This window comes from Haliotis rufescens, unplaced genomic scaffold (genome assembly GCF_023055435.1).
Source record: "Haliotis rufescens isolate VD_foot unplaced genomic scaffold, xgHalRufe1.0.p SCAF_1, whole genome shotgun sequence".
NCBI classification, from domain to species: Eukaryota; Metazoa; Mollusca; class Gastropoda; order Lepetellida; family Haliotidae; genus Haliotis; species Haliotis rufescens.
In genome coordinates, this window is record NW_025963779.1 from 28,814,222 (window position 1) to 28,831,805 (window position 17,584).

Consider the following 17,584-nt stretch of genomic DNA (forward strand, 5'->3'; position numbering starts at 1 on the left):
CATGTGTATATGTGAATAAATCTACATGATAATGACAATGCAACAATACCAATATAATAAACTTTTATCACAGATGTGTTGGTTTTGATGTACCTTACCTTATAATACCTTAAATAAATACTTCATCGGATCAATAAAAACAAAAGTTTCGTACTATTCTTTCAGTAAGAGACACCAAGCATGCAGGGAATTGAACTGGGGCCCTGTAAGTCACTAGCGAACGCATAAACCACTGGGCTACCCAACACATGATGTGTGGGAGAAACCAATGTCAGCCTCCATGTACCCTTTCACTTCAGAAGCGCGATGTACAGAATACAACACTTATCCCTGACAGACCACCGCTGTAGTGAAGTGGATAGAGCGTCTGCCCGGAGAGCATAAGGTCGGTGTTCGATCCCCTGCCGCGTCTTTACAGACGTTACAATATGGTACTTGTTGTTGCCCTGCACGGTGCTCGGCAGTAACGCGATAACACACGGACTGGACGGCACGGAGTTTGTTTCTGAGTTTCTCAGTTGGGGTAATAATGTTGAACTGAGGCATGGTATCTAAGTGGGCCAGCACTGTAAAACCGAAATGTCAGGTCTAGTACAAGCACACACGCACACACACACACCCGCACGCGCGCACACACCCGCACGCACGCACGCACTCACACACACACACACACACACACACACACACACACACACACACACACACACACACACACACACACACACACACACACGCGCGCACGCACGCACACGCACACACACACACACACACACACACACACACACACACACAACCATATGCACGACGTAGGTCGCTACATAAGTGTAACAATCTTTAACGGGACATAAACCCCATGTCACCTCACCTATTCCTGACAACGAGTCAGTTTTTAATGTATGATCAGCTCCCTGAGGAGTACACAATGACATCGAAGGTGATTTCGTGAACTGTGACGCAAAGCGTGGAAACACGTGAATGCGCAGGTCCCTGCATATTTAATATCAGTGTCGAACTAGCCTATTATGCTGCTGCTTTCATCACTCATCATCTTCATCCTCATCTTCATCCTCTTCCTTTGGCGGAGTCAAGGCTTCCACCACGATGTTAGAGCTCTGAAATTGTAAGACGTCAACCATGAGAAAGTCGCTGAAACTGACAACTAATTCCAATTATCCCGAGTGAGTGAGTTGGGTTTAACGCCGCTTTTAACAGTATTCCAGTTATATCACGGCGTGTCAGCTTAATGTGGGAGGAAAGCCCGAAGTGATGCAGGTCTCAGACGTTTACCACTTCGGTGAAACCCACGAGCACGGGTATGGTGCTGACAAACCTAGAAACATAATCGGGGCGAACCGGGATTCGAACCCAACACCATAGGTTTCTGGCTTGCCCAAGGGACGCGACTCTGCACCGCGAATTGCGGCGCCTTAGACGACTGGGCCACCCGTGCCCCCCAATTATCCCGAAATAAGACCTTCACTAACATCTATATAAAGTTGACTGGTTGGTTGGTTTGTTGTTTAACGCCGCACTCAGCAATATTCCAGCTTTATAACGGCGGTCTGTAAATAATCGAGTCTGGACCAGACAATCCAGCAATTGATATCATGAGCATCGACCTAACAGCATCCCACAACCTCACCAGAATGTCAAATGGGATGTTTCATTGTGTTCATACAAAATCACCTGTAACATGTGTATGCCCAATTTGAGGAGTTTTGTCAACGCTCCCACACATTGCAATACGATAACATAACCAGCCTGTTATCAATCCATGCATATTTCTTACCATTTAATACCCACCAAGATGTATAACGTTTTATGTTTTCTTTTGTTGTTGTTTAAAGCCGCACTCAGTACTATTCCAGCTATATGATGGCGGTCTGTAAATAATTGTCTAGACCAGACAGTCCAGTGATTGACACCATGAGCATCGATCACCATAATTGGGATACGATTAACCAAGTCAGCGAGCATGACCACCTGATCCCGTTAGTCGCCTCTAACGACAAGCATAGTCGCCTTTTACGGCAAGCATGGGTTGCTGAAGACCTATTCTACCCTGGATCTTCACCGGTCCCATCTATATAATGTTCAACCTCATAATCGATTGGTATATATTATGAAACTTGCCCAGTTGGAAGACGACCAAATCTGTCCTATAAATGTTTTCCGGGTAGTACATCTTCATAGAATTTCTTGAGATCTAGTGGGCAATTTAACGATATCTTGAGATCTGATATATCGCCATGAGACTTAACATCTTGATATCTGTTGTAAAGCTTGGCGTCACGTTGGGTAGCAACATCTTAACGCCACATCGACTTTTGACCATGTTATAGTCACCGTACAATGGACACTGCTTTTAGCAAATAACACCTCTGAATATGGAACGATCCATATGTTGGGTATATTTGTCAAACTAGGCCTGACAGTAATGTCCTTGCCGACAGAAAAGGGTAAAACTGTTGTTGTTTTTTCTGTTCCATCTGATTTGACACAAGAACAAAATATTCTATAACGTTACCGCCATGTTTTCCTACTGACCTTGACCTTAATTTCACATTCAGGTTGACATTTACCGAATCATAAAATAAATAGAAGAATTAAAGTAGGTCAATCAAACGTCTACCCAACAACTGACAATAATAGTTTGACAACCTCGGTTTCCAAGTTCACTGAATTTAGGTATCCAGAACAAATAGTGATGACAGGTGTCCGAGCTACGTACCCACACATAGAAGGCGGCCGCCCCCGCACTGACCACTCGGACACCGTCCACGGTATATCTATCCAACAACCGCTTGGCCTGTTTGGCACGCCATGTACTGAGATCTCCAACGTTGAAGTTTTTGATGCGGATGATGATGCCCCTTCTACCAGGGAGACGAAGCATCGTCTGTACTCGCTGCCATATCTGAATCAATACAAACATCCTTATTTGAAATGCAAAATGTTTAGTTTGGATTCTTATACTTTCAAAATACCCATACACCATTCATGCCAAAATTTTTTAGCATTGTTGGGGAAAAAAATAAAATTTGTATTTAGAAGATAATCCACGCTAAAAACTTCAGAAGCGACGAACATTTTGCAGGAGATGTGTACCGATTGAAGTCTTATAACAAAATGTCCCATCATAAGAACACTATTTTAAAATACCAAATTTCAGTAATTGAAAAATGAACTTCATTAAGTGGTGCATGTCATCATATCCCAATTTTATAGGTCGATGCTCATGGTGTCAGACCCGTGATGATCCGGGGTATAATAGGTTTTCAGCAACCCATGGTCGTAAGAGGCGACTAATGGGATCGGATGGTCAGGCTCGCTGATTTGGTTGATGCATGTCATCGTATCCCAATGGCGTGGATCGATACTCATGATGTCAATCACTGGAAAGTCTGGTCCAGACTCGATTATTTACAGACCGCAGTCATATTGCAGGATTATTGCTTAGTGCGGCGTTAAACAACACACACTCACACACAAAAATCATGATGTCAATCACTGGATTGTCTGGACCAGACTCGATTATTTACAGACCGTCGTGATACAGATGGAATATTGCGGCGTTAAACAACAAACAAACAAACAAGTAGCAAAACTATATTTCAAAGAGATGCCTAAAAAACATTGTTTCTGCAGTTCTTTTTAACTGAGACCACCGACACAAAGGTTTCGAAAACAAAATCTGTAAAATAATACAAAAAAACAACTTTAGCTGCCTTCCTTGTCCCACCTGGAGATCTGCCTTCTTCTCGCCCAGCAGTATATAGGTCGCCATGACGGAGTCGTGGCTGTGCACGGTGGGGTGGTTGTAGCGGTGGATCTCCGACACGGTGGATGGCTTGAGTTCCAGGACGACACTCAGATACTTCTGAAGCCTCTTCTGCTGGTACAGGTAGCGCTCGGCTCGCATCATCACCTCTGAGTCATCGAGTTCAGGGGCCACGGGTGACTTCCGGGAGCGATTCAGCAGTCGCTCAACTTCCTTCACATCATTCTCCTTCATCGCTTTCTCTGCCGCTGTGGAAAAAACGTGCATAACTATAGGATGATATATTCTTTTGCGTTGGTCATAATCTTGATACATTGACATGTGGTATATTTTGATCTTTCATAAAATGTAAATAGGGGATATCGTTTTGGTGAGATCACGCGTTATTCCGAGGACACCCCAAAATCAGCCGTGGATTAGAAAAAAACGGACAAAGAAATGGTCGACACACTTTTCTCTGATCAGCGATATGTTCGTCTTTGACATCAATGGAGACCCGTAAAGATCCGGGGTAGAATAGGTCTTCAGCAACCAATGCTTGCCGGAAAAAGCGACTATGCTTGTCGTAAGAGGCGACACACGGATCGGGTGGTCAGGCTCGCTGACTTGGCTGATGATTGTCATCGTATCCCATTGTCGTGGATCGATGCTCATGACGTCAATCACTGGATTGTCTGGTCCAGACTCGATTTTTTACAGACCGCCGTCATATAGCTGGAATATTGCTGAGTGCGGCGTTAAACAACAAACAAACTATCAGGTGCCCTCCTTCAAAGAATAAAACAGTAAATGGAAATACCCTTTTCATAAAGTTTGACGAGGCGTTTCCTCGCCTTTATGACATCTTCGTGGTCCTGAAGCCCGTTTGCTTCACACTCAATTATGGCTTTCTCCAACTCTTCCAGGTTCTTGTCGCCCATGGCTTTCTTCAAGTTCGCCAACAACTGGTCTGGGTCCACGTCATCTGTGCGAATGGAACAGGAACTTTGTTGATGAGTGATGGCACCTTACTTACGAAAGGTGACCTGTAACCTAAAATATATACTAATGTATTTGAACCCATTTCATGACGAGGACCGCCTCCGTGGTCTGGTGGTACAGCGCCTGCCCGGAGAGCGCAAGGTAGTGGGTTCGATCCCCGATCGCATCATACCAAAAGACGTTAAATGACAGCACTTGTTACCGTGCCTAGTGCTCGGCATTTAGGGGCTAAAACAAGGACTGGTCGGCTCGGAGTCTAGCTAGCAACGCTGTTCACATAAGAGGACTTGTGTATTCATATTAACAGTGGCTATATAGCATTGTATTACTAGTATTCAACGTATCAGTGAATGAATGAATATTCCGTGGTACCAGTGTATTATAGAAATCCGTGAAGTACACTCCCACGAACGCCAGGCTATTGTTACTGTTAGATCGATGCTCGTGATATCAATCACTGGATTGTCTGGTCCAGACTCGATTATTTACAGACCGCCGTCTTATGGCTTGAATATTGCAGAATGCGGCGTTAAACAACAAACAAACAAAATGTTACTGCGAGTAGGTAGTCATACCATCACTTCCTTTTCTCAGCCGTTTGAGCTTCCTCTTGGCGGTGGCAAGGTCATCGTCATCATCAGACAGGTCCGCCTTCTCAAACTCCTCTATTGCCTTCTCCAGTTCGTCCAGATCTTCATGCTTTAATGCCTCTTTCAGTTGCTTCCGAATTCGCTTCTGAAGCAAGCGACAGTTTAAGCGCTAATTAATATTAAAAATGAGTTTTACGGGCGTATCCCGATTACATGCAATATACCTAACAATTAAATCAAGGTAGCCAACCGACCAGAGCCATTCACAATCACCAGCAGACGCCGGTACCTGCATGAACACTTCCTATCCTATCTGTACAGTTGGTATGCTCTCTTCCTTACCTGCAGGGGCGGTCGGGTAGCCTAGTGGTTAAAGCATTCGCTCGTCACGCCGCAGACCCGGGTTCGATTCCCGACATGGGTACAATGTGCGAAGCCCATTTCTGGTGTCCCCCTCCGTGATATTACTGGAATATTGCTAAAAGCGGCGTAAAGCCTCACTCACTCCTTACATGCATCTAATAGTATTGATAATGTTTTAATAATACATAAACAGTGGTCATTCCGGGTTTGAATAGATCGCCAGCAACATACGCTGTTCGCCAGGGGCGACTAAATGCACAGGTGGTCAGACTCGGTGACTGGGTTGATGGCATGCCATTGTATCCAACAGCGCGGACCGTTGTTCACAATAGGAATCACTGGATTTGATGGTCCAGACTCGATAATTTACAGATCGCCGTCATATAGCTGGACTATTCATGCACCCAGCGTTAAACAACAAACAAATAAGATACACAACAATACCCTGACATTTTACGCTGCCGGGCCCGAGGATAATGTATTCCATTGTGAGTAGCACAACCTCCTATGAAGACTTGATGTTATGATAATAGATTCATTGCTGAGACACCAACAAAAGAAACGTTTGACTAACCAGAGACTAAAATTTGAAACTGACACCCACTGTGCTGCAAAACGAATATATTTCTTCAACGTTTTTCTTTACTTATCAGCAGCAGAATATCTGCACTTGTACACAGCATACATAATTCAACTAAATCTGTAAATGCACTGTCGTGTCACTGGATGTTCTGGTTCAACGATCACTTGATTGTCTAGTTTGTTTACATTGCACTGCTGTGTGGCGTCAGGCAATACACACATTCTTTTTTATGCAAACTGAGAGCATGATAGGTGTTATCGGTAGGACAGGATATGCTTACTTTTTTCGCAAACACCTGACGTCATCACTGATTTTCATTGGTCCATTCATATAAATTCCCCAGCTCCTTTGCCCTTAACGCCGAAATGAATTTGTTTCGGCGGAAAATCTAGACTGGTTATATTTTGCATTGTGAATATATATATAATTATATATGATATAATGGAAGACCCAGGGATAATTTTCTGTGGTGTCCGTCGTAGAGGAATATGTGAACATAATGTCCTACATCGTGTAATCGTTTTGAACTACGCTCTCTACTGAAAAAAAGATTGACATTCAAGCAGATATGTAGGTGGTAGCTGTCAACTGACACTGATAAAAATAGAATGGTGGGTTGGTTGTTTAACCCCCCCCCCCCCCCCCACACACACACACACACACACACACACACACTTCAAATCAATCTGACACATCCGAAACCAGTTTGCCTGTAATACAGTAAGGGGCGGTCGGGTAGCCCAGTGGTAAAGCGTTCGCTCGTCACGCCGAAAACCCGGGTTCGATGTGTGAAGCCCATTTCTGGTGTCCCCCGCCGTGATATTGCTGGAATATTGCTAAAAGCGGCGTAAAACAATACTCACTCACTATTACATTAACCTACTGAGGACTCTGCTTTCAGAAGAGATTTCTTATATTTATGGTCCAGTTTGTGGAGTTATCACATATTTTGAAAATAACATTATGTTATAATTACAAATATCAAAGAGATAATCACGATTAAGAGAGAAAATGGATGTCAACTGCTATTTCTTGAGGAACAACGTTTCGGAGTACTAGTATACTCCTTCATCAGGTGAATGGATGCTAGGATGCAGAGAGCAGATATATCTACATGTAAAAAAAACAAAAGTAATAAGATGACAAAGGCGGAAATATTGACAAGGGAAGCCAACAGTTAATTAACACTGATTGGTGATTAGCAAGGGACAAATAGAATACCATTTAAAAACATAATCGGGGTAGAATAGGTCTTCAATAACCCATGCTTGCCGTAAAAGGCAACTATTCTTGTCGTAGGAGGCGACTAACGGGATCGGGTTGTCAGGGTCGCTGACGTGGTTGATGCATGTCATCGGTCCCAATTGCGCGTATCGATGCGCATGGTGTCAATCACTGGATTGTCTGGTCCAGACTGGATTATTTTACAGACCGCCGTCATATAGCTGGAGTATTGCTGAGTGCGGCGTTCAACAACAAACCAACAAACATACTGAAATCGACGCTGAGAAATATAAACATATTACCGCGTAGAAATGCAATGCAAGGGAACACGATCGGTAACACTTGCCCGTTTGAAAAGAGAACATGACTTTTCATGAAAGGGCAAAACATTTCAACGCTTCATACGCTGTTGAGGAACAAAGATCATTCAGGTGGAAGGTATAGAACTGTGACCTGCGTACTCAGCTCACACAACAAACCTCCCTCACACATATGGACGAATAAGCGAGGTGTTTGTATAGCTCAATGAAACCATTGGACTTTTACTTGGAAGTGGGTAGGTGCTGCCTTCGCATTACCTAGAAGAACCACGATCGATATAGACAGTCATGGGGTTGTTAAGAACATATCATCGCCCTTTTGACGAATAGATGTCCATTGGTGTGAAGCTTTATTTAATAGGCGTCCTCGTCGTTCATGTTGACATATGTCCTACACCTCTACATAATGAGCGGCCTACCATGTGACATTTGTAGGGTGTGGTGAGCATGGTATATGTGTTTCTTAAACAATATTTTGTTCCAGAATATATTTGAAAATGACGTCTATTTATAGTCTAAAAATAAAAGCCTGACCACACACCTCTTTCGACAAGACATAGTCACCTTTTACGGCACGCATGGATTACTGAAGACCTATTCTACCCCGGATCTTCACGGGTCGGTTTCCGTACGTACAGGGCCTTACAGTACCAGCTTCGTACCTTTATACTAGACGAAGTTAAAAGGATGCCATACATGTGTATTGGGCCATGTATTAGTGTGAACATGAGACAACGCAGTGCAGTTTCCATAACGTTATATTGGCGATTGTAAACGAATCTATCCAGTATATATCTAAATAATGTGTTAAAACTGTATTGCAAACAGAAGCTTTAATATATATCAGAGTTTTTAATTTCCTCCAAGTTTCAGGCCATTAGCTTTAATATATACTAATGGAAAATGTGTCTACCAACTTGAAATATTTTCAGAGATATATATCTGCATATATCGATTTCACATATATTGTTTATCCATTTAAAAGGTTTTATGTAAGACATATCCAAATTTGAAAGCATCAAAGACAAACATTATGTCTGATGCAATTTCCTATTTCCTAAATTGAATTTGGAACCGTACGCGCAGCGTGGGGTTTCAAATGTTACATTTAGTGCGGTTAAATCTACAGACAACTAGCTCTACATTGAAAACACAGTTTGTGTACATGCATGTCCATTCTACCATGACTAAATAAAACGCGAACTCTTTGGTGTTAGCAAATATATTGAGTGAAGCGACATGGGTTGAGTACAATGTGTTCAGTGGGTTGTCGATCTGAATTACGGAATCACCGACGGCAGCCTTTAACGAAATACAGCGCTCTCCATGCTCAAGCAGTTTGTTCACACCGTATTACGTCATTCGAACATATGACAGAAGCAATGAAGTCATGATAGAACACTGTTTTATCGTGAAATAAACCACACTTCGTTCTTCATTTTTCTTTGCGATTTATCGCGTAGCTATCTTATAGTTGTAGATATAATTATTTAAATATGCCCACCGACAATGACTGAAAAAAGGACCATTCTATGAATATAAGCTTCCGATGTGATTGTTTCAATCAGAGGGGGTTTATTGTGATTTGAAAACCTCTGATTGAGTAATTTCCAAATTCATTGTAGAATTGTACTATATGTTTTTGTGTTATTATAGGTCAAAGGTTGACTTCACAAACACATGTTAAGGGTTCCACCGGTGGGGCAGGATATGTAATAATGTATAGTTATATATAGGGCAATACACAGTAATATGGCTATAATTCCGATATTGTGGTAATATGGATCCAAATGTAACACAATAGATCTTTTCTCAACATGACTTGTACAACAATACACTCTTGCTATGGTGAAAGCAAAGACTTACCTCATCATCAGACCCGAAATCCCCCTTGTTGTTGGTCAAGAGATAGTTGACGACATTGACCTTTCCCTTGCTGTCCTGACCATAGATCTGCAGTGCAAATTCGCCATTGTCCACGTCTTCCGGTACGGTGACCTTGAATGTGACCTTGTCATCTTTCGTCTCCTTCTCGACACATTGCTGTAATTTCCCTGGTTCAAGGTCATTATGTCGGAGATTAGCCTCAAGCTGTTTATCCTCACTGAGCTTAAAGTGGAATTCACATGGTTTGTTTTTAACAGTTTCAACAATTGCTTCGGACTCAGAGAGCGATTGTAGACCAAAGACTTTAGCCGGACGACCAAAGCCGAACCCGATGTCAGGATTGATTGGGAATAGGTTTTTATTCTGTGACACCTCTTTGCAGTCAATCATGAATGCAACTATTGGTAATTTTGATTTTCCGCCGATATAAATAACAGTTTTATAGATACCAACAACATGGAAACGATAATAAAGTTTCTTTTGTTCCTCTGTTGATTCAAACAAAACGCAGCGGGGGAGTTTAACACTGTCCGGTAAGGTACCCTCAGAACGTTTTTCGTCAAAAAACAACTCGTAAGTGATGTCCGATTTGCATTCGGTATCATGCTCAAAGGCAATAACTGTTCGACCTCCGTCAGAAACAAGAACAGACTTGTGGTCACTAGTGAGAGTCATATCAGAACTGGTGAAATATGGATGTCTAAAATAAGGCACATCCATGAACTTGTCAACTGTCCAGGGCTTGCCCAACAGCTGCCATTCTTGACGGTCAGCAAGACAGAAGTACACAAACTGGTCAGGATCGGTCAAGAACCAAAACTCTTTGATTCCAGAAACTTGTTTCCCTTTCGATGCTGGCTGTTTCTCTCGCTTTTGTTGACCTTGGGCTTCGATCTTCATCCATCGTCCAGCATCGTAGCCCATGATGCCAGTGTAGGACCACAGCGCATGTACCAGCCTCCACTCCCCGTCCACATAAACAGCGTTCCAGTCACTGTAGAGGTCACTGGGATCCTTGTCCCCCACCTCATAGTTCACGCTCTTCCCCTTGCCGTGGACAATCACGCATGGCAAGCCAGCAGCCCTGGAATTAGGATTGATTTGAAAGTACAGGACTTTGTTTCTTGAACAATATTTACATTTCCTGTAATCGTTGTCTCTGTAATTTTTTCTTCACACAATCATGGTCTGTGCAAGACTTGAAAAGAATCACTCGTAATGATGATGTGAATATTTTAATTCCCTAGCGGTGCATTATAAGATATATTAATGTTTAAAATGCTAAGAAAATTCGTGCTGCAGTCCGAATCCCTTTAGATGCTTAAATATGATCATTGGATATTTGACCCTGTTTGAGGAACTCCACACGGATGTGAAGATACCCACAACACTTAATAGTATAATATAGCGCACTACAAAACAGGTTTCTGACTAGCCATATGTTTCTATGTTTTAACACACGGACCGGCTACGTGGTCTAGTGGAAGAGCGGAAGGTCCGTGGTTCGATCCCCGGCCGCGTCTAACCAAAAGACGTTAAAAGATGGAACTTCTTGTTACCCTGCTTGGCGATCGACGTTAATTGGCTAAAACAAGGACTGGTCGGTTCGGAGTAAGTATATTGTGTCTGATGGAGGTAATCATGTTAAACTGCGGCATGGCAGGCATTGGGGGCTAGCACTATAAATCGGCATCAGTCCGACCTAGTACAAGCAGTCACACCCATAAACAAACGTGCATGCACGTCGCAACATAAGTGCAGTAATCTTGGACGCGACGGGGGCGGTCTGGTAGCCTAGTGGTTAAAGCGGTCGCTCGTCACGCCGAAGACCCGGGTTCGATTCCCGACATGGGTACAATGTGCGAAGCCCATTTCTGGTGTCCCCCGCCGTGATATTGCTGGAATATTGCTAAAAGCGGCGTAAAACCATACTCACTCACTCACTAAACCCCATTTCATCTCACCTTACCTTTTAAAATACAACGCTACGCGAGCAGGGAGCAGTCATTGGTTCACCTTTCACATCAAGAAGAATGGCAATGGTGGCTACATTCACCTACCTACAAAGTAGGGCAAAGAAGTCCGTGTACCACCCCTTCCTCAACTTGATGAGTTTCATGTGGCCACGAGGGGTGTGGGGGTCGGTCACGCCCTTGTAGAATTGTTTCTCGATATTCAGGCTCCCAACGAGGTAGAATATGGCTCGGAGCTTCTGCAGATCTGTCTTTAAGTCTTTCGTCAACGTCGTCAGGAGCTCCTCATAGGTTGTATCGTCCTTAATAATAATCTGTAACGTTGAAGCAGACTTTAGGGCACGGTCATGGTTGTTAAGGAATGTTCGTTAATTCACACACAAAAGCTACCATGCGTTTCTTTTTAATATAAAAGGTCAAGGAACCCTATGAAGGTAATCAGTTGAATTTAAAAGGCGATTTTAATACAATTTCAGTTATATCACGATTTGATATGGGACGAAATTCCAAAGTAACTGAGGTAGTGGACGTCAGGTTGAACCCACGCGATCTGGTGTGGTGCTGACATATCTAGAATCATTACTGATACGAATCTGAGACTCGAACACCCATCACCAATGAGAAAGGGACACAAAACTGCACAGCGAAATGCCTTGGCCATCTGTGTCCCTTTAGTCAGAGAAGAGATTTGTTTTGTAGATATGATCAAACATGGATACGGTGCGTGTATACAGGAAGAGCATGTACCGCGGATTACAAAGTAAAATCATATCCTAACATAATAAACTACTCCAGACAGAGAATTACGAAAACATTAGTAACAACAATAAATATCTTTGGTTACTTTGGAAGCATTTTGGTCAATTTCCTTATAATCCTCCGCGTCGAATATATCTTTCTTCTTTGATGTTGGTGGTTTTGGTTTTGGGTATCCATCCTCTGAATCTGGAACTTCGATCTGTAATAAAGTCATCAGGGTCAGATGCAGATTCACTATGCTGCACTGCACTGTTAACGGTGTATGTCTTGATGTTGGGTTTAGTGTCTTGTGTGAAACCCGTAAAGCCACCATGTACTGTTACGTGTACAATCATATAGTATCGTTACGTACTATTAGTAACACTTTAATTAGCATTCAAACAAAGCTACCTTTTGAACGGATTAAAACACAGTTCCTGGGGCTGTCACTTCGCCTGTCCACTTTTAAATTTAAACCCAGACAAAAACCGCCGGGCGAAAGAGTGAGTGGGTGAGTATGGTTTTACGCCGCTTTTAGCAATATTCCAGCAATATCACGGCGGGGCACACCAGAAATGGGCTTCACACATTGTACCCATGTCGGGAATCGAACGCGGGTCTTCGGCGTGACGAGCCAACGCTTTAACCACTAGGCTACCCGACCGCCCGGGCGAAAGACATGTACGCCTGAAAATTGGATCTGACTAAAAAACTAGGCTGAAAACAGTTGTCGAAACACTTCAAACGCAAGACCACAAAACACAACTGTGATACCCGTATCAAATACATCACCATTGAATAAGCATTTCATGTTTGTCTCTTTTTAGCTACCATCAAACATGGTTGTATTCTTTCTTTTGCTGGCAGTTTATTTTGATACCTATTTAACTGATCAAACCATTGCTAAGCTGAACATAAAAATACCGTTAAAACATGTTTGACCATGTGTGACATGTCCACGTGTAACAGGATTACAAAGATCCTTCTAACTATTAATGTTTCAGTATCTGATGGCTGGGTGTATGAACCTACCTCGGATATGTCCGGATCATCCGTCAAGGCGTTGCTGGATCCACACCCCATGATGGAGACCAACACACGGCGATCCTCAAGCCGTTAACATGGACCCGCTGAAATGCAGTTTACTGTGTACATAATAAAGAGGTTACTATAAACACTCTATATGAATCGGCAACAGCAGTTCAATTGATTCATGCATGCAGTGCCCCGACACAATGTTGTCTCTGTTGCCAGTGCATGTATTACTGCTGTAATAGCAGGTCGTCCGACACGCACTCTACCGTATAGACAGATTAGGATTTTCTAGTCATCCTAGTGCTAGCGTGCCGTCAAGGTACTGAGTTTCTTTTCCAACAAATTGACGTAAAATTGTTCAGACACGAATCAACGTTATCAAGTGGATATATGACTTTGATCAGGACATTGTAACTAAATATGACAGTTTGTTTATGAGTGCTTGTATGTTGGTTGCCTATAATACCAGAAATAAACGACTAAAGGTTTGATAGAATATTCTGAGCGTCCAGGTGAGGACTGAATGTCACTAATTGCTTGGATATGTTTTCATGCGAGCAGTATTCGCTGTTGTCAAGGCACTGATGCGTATGGAAGTTAAATAAACACAAGTACACAGTTTAATAAGTCGTTATTCAGTTTTGTAACATCATGTAATAACTTACTAGCCCTACACATAATTGAGCAGTATATATTGGTGAATTGCATGGCGGAAGGCAGTTGTGCTTGTGATTTATTTCAACCATGAAACATGTGATACCGTTCCGTTAAATGGTAACGAAAGATATGTTCAAATAAGTATTTCGACCTTGACCTTCACTCATGGTGGATTTTTCCGGGAGGGCAGGAGTGGCAACCCGCTGGGGGAAGACCTGGTGCCCTCACTGTAACGGTATGGTTACAGCCAATGTGGGTTCTGAAAAGTGGGGACTTAGTCCATACTTCTTGTGAGTGAGTGAGTATAGTTTTACGCCGCTTTTAGCAATATTCCCGCAATATCACGGCGGGGGACACCTGAAATGGGCTTCACAAATGTCGGGAATAGAACCCGGTTCTTCGGCGTGACGAGCGAACGCTTTAACCACTAGGCTACCCGACCGCCCCCATACTTCTTGTGACAGAGATAGGTATATAAACAGCCCTATAACACTGACGTTATCAATCTAGGATAGGTTACTTGTACTTGGAATATTAAACCGACATCATTAACACAAGGTTGAAATTACACACGACAGCAAAACAAATTAAACAACCTTCACATACAGTGGAGTCTGTCCAGTTCGAACTCGGACGGACCGGTCCGGTTTGCGGCGAGATCCGGATTACACAAAGTACAAAAGGTTAGACGGAAGACGAAACGAAAAGCAACGACCATTCATCTTTATTCGCGTACACATACATTGTACATGACATATTGACACGAGCTGGCATTACATACACATTAAAACATTTTTAACTTGAAAAATTTACTCAAAAGTCATTGAGAACGGACTGCTTATGTTTCTGAAGATTGATTTTCAAAATCGTGTCCTAAGTCCTCGTTTTGAGGTGAAGTAAGTGGTTCCCATCGTGGGATCATTCACTGTGGCAAAATGACGAATTGGCCTTAACATCTTAAGAAAGCGTGGCGCTTTCCTTGAACTTGTCTCTTGTTTTCAGGATTAAATGTCTCCTTGAACTGCTGCTGATAGTCTAATTATAAGTTGTACATCTAAATATTTATAATGACAATCATGGCACCAAGTGTCAGGCAAACAGACAGTTTATTAAGGCGCGCTCGGGGATAAACCTGGGTACAGTATGATATGCACCATAAAGCAATACAGAGCTGTAACTATGTATTTCAACATTGTGAGTGTAATTTATAACGTATCGTGTAGTAGGCTGATTTCAAGGCTATTTGTAAATTTTCAGTAACGACACGGTTTAAGTTTTGGTCCATTGCTATGAGATTGTTCTTTTCTTGTTTCCACCCAGCCGACGTGATTGCTGACGAATTTTCAGACCCTGAACAAAATATACTAAAAACACCCAATTTACCTATTTGTAAAAACACCTTTAAGAAACATTATTATTTTTATTATGTCCCTACGTCTGGGGTGTTTGAGGCGGATTTCCTTATAGACAGTAACTACTAACAGAGTCCTCGCTAGCAGCAATGAGATAAAGACGTCAACTTGGTGATATCAACTCAACGCCTGGATACGGGCGTGTCAAGTATGACAGGCTAAGTGCGTCCAAAACAGATTGGGTTTACAGAAGTCGATGTTGAAGTGGGGACTATGGATCACGATTAGTTTCAAGTACAATCTCTTTCAAATTTAATTCCTCTCTTCACCTTTGCGCTAAAACTTTTGACTTTGCATTGCGTGTGTAACGTCGCCTTGCCTACCGTTTCAACAGTTTCTATTTCCCGCTAATTCGAACCCATAATTCTTATTAAGTCTCCATCACTAAAGAGCTTGCCCAATTTGCACTTAACTCGCAATATTGATTGCGCACGTTCACTCGTTCAGTATAGGTTGGTTTGCGATAAGTAGTTCAGTGTTGTGTTTCCTGTTGGTTATCGTATTTAGTCCATCCCATTTCTGAAGACTATATGGCACAGATTTATAAACAACATGGTATATCCTACTTGGATATACCCAATAATATGATAATACAAAAGAGAACAAAGGAAAGCTCAGATAATATTCTAAATTGAAACCCTTTAATTTGAGATAAAAAGATAGTTTAGATCAAAGAGGAAGGTTCTGTTGTTCACTGGCTGCTCTGACAAACGGGAGGTGTTCCTGTCTCCTGGTCATACGTCTAATGAGTGAGTGAGTGAGTGAGTGGATGGATGTGAGTGAGTTGGGTTTAACGCCGCTTTGAACAGTATTCCTGTTATCGCCGCGTGTCAGCTTTATGCAGGAAGAAAGTCCGAAGTGATGCATGTCTCAGACGTTGACCATTTTGGTGAAACCCACGAGCACGAGCTGACTCACCTAGACACATAATCGGGGAGAACCTGGATTCAAACCCACGATCATAGGTTTCTGGCGTGCCCAAGGGACGCAACTTTGCACAGCGAATTGCGGCGCCTTAGACGACTGTGCCATCCGTACCGCTAGAAAGTTCATGAGCAACATGTTTGGCAAAAAGTATTCCTGGAGGCAGATAGACTCCCATTGCTACAAACTATCACCAAGTTGTTCTGAAAATTGTGAGACAGAGTGTAACGCATGGCCTAACTACAATCAGATCCCTTTTTGCAAAATTCTGTAAATATCCGTTCTGTAAACTTCGGTTCCCATCATGGTACAATGTATGAATCCAATTCATTTTGTCTCCAGCAATAACATTCCTGAAATATAGCTTAAAGCGGGGTAAAACCACACTCACTCACTCACTCATTTTTTTCGGAATTCCCCACCAGACATTTTCTGTAATCTGTAGCATACGGTATCTAAACATGTATGACTTACCCTCTGTGTTTCATGTAACTTCCAACGAGATAACGCTGCTGCACACCCCTGTACGTTCACACACATGGACATTAAACAGTAAACACCACACCGTGCCAGGCAGCTGAATAGCTGGGTCTCGTAGCTACAACTATAACAAGGAGACTCGCGACGGAACTACCGTAAACTATCTGGTCCGTCTGGTGGCTGGCTTCACATTGTCCTGGTACGACTATGAACACTTTCTGATTCGACAAAGGAGTCAGTTACGTAGTATCATTACTATCGATTCATAGTGAGTGAGTGGGTGAGTGAGTGAGTATGGTTTTACGCCGCTTTTAGCAATATTCCAGCAATATCACGGCGGGGAACACCAGAAATGGGCTATTGATTCATAAACTCATGCACATGATATAGTCGGAATCGTACAATCGTCTCTGCTTAATGCAGATATTTCTATTGGATTAGAAATGGTTTTGTCGCTTTATTATTTTGTTTCGTTTCGTTTCGTTTCGTTTCGTTTCGTTTCGTTTCGTTTCGTTTCATTTCATTTTATTTTATTTATTTATTTATTTATTTATTTATTTATTCATTTATTTATTATTTTTTAAATTATTATTTCATTGTTTATGTGTTGGGGTGGCCTTGCGGTTAATGCCTTCG

At 42.4% G+C, this 17,584-nt stretch overlaps 1 protein-coding gene across 2 annotated transcripts; it reads right to left on the bottom strand.

Annotated features, from left to right (window-relative positions):
- Positions 1–758: 758 nt before the first annotated feature.
- Positions 759–17,160, bottom strand: LOC125378602 (hillarin-like). 2 transcript variants are annotated; one of them, XM_048394264.1, is made up of 10 exons: positions 16,943–17,160; positions 13,473–13,585; positions 12,547–12,660; positions 11,790–12,016; positions 9,709–10,813; positions 5,338–5,497; positions 4,581–4,745; positions 3,743–4,029; positions 2,732–2,917; positions 759–1,112 (listed from the first exon to the last, which is right to left on the bottom strand). In XM_048394264.1, exons 2-10 carry the CDS (start codon positions 13,521–13,523, stop codon positions 1,038–1,040), a joined length of 2,370 nt encoding a protein of 789 aa, XP_048250221.1. In that variant the 5' UTR covers positions 13,524–13,585; positions 16,943–17,160; the 3' UTR covers positions 759–1,037. The 2 variants fall into 2 exon arrangements, with proteins under 2 accessions (XP_048250221.1, XP_048250220.1); XM_048394263.1 differs by having other exon boundaries at positions 13,473–13,570; positions 16,943–17,159.
- Between the last annotated feature and the right edge of the window lie 424 nt (positions 17,161–17,584).

What these genes read in the sequence shown, in the direction of transcription:
- LOC125378602 (XM_048394264.1), bottom strand. Translation starts at nt 13,523, where the DNA reads ATGGGGTGTGGATCCAGCAACGCCTTGACGGATGATCCGGACATATCC. An exon ending in ATGATCCGGACATATCCGAG is followed by an intron (nt 12,661 to 13,472) that starts GTAGGTTCATAC and finishes ACTTTATTACAG; the next exon opens with ATCGAAGTTCCAGATTCAGA. An exon ending in TTGACCAAAATGCTTCCAAA is followed by an intron (nt 12,017 to 12,546) that starts GTAACCAAAGAT and finishes TCAACGTTACAG; the next exon opens with ATTATTATTAAGGACGATAC.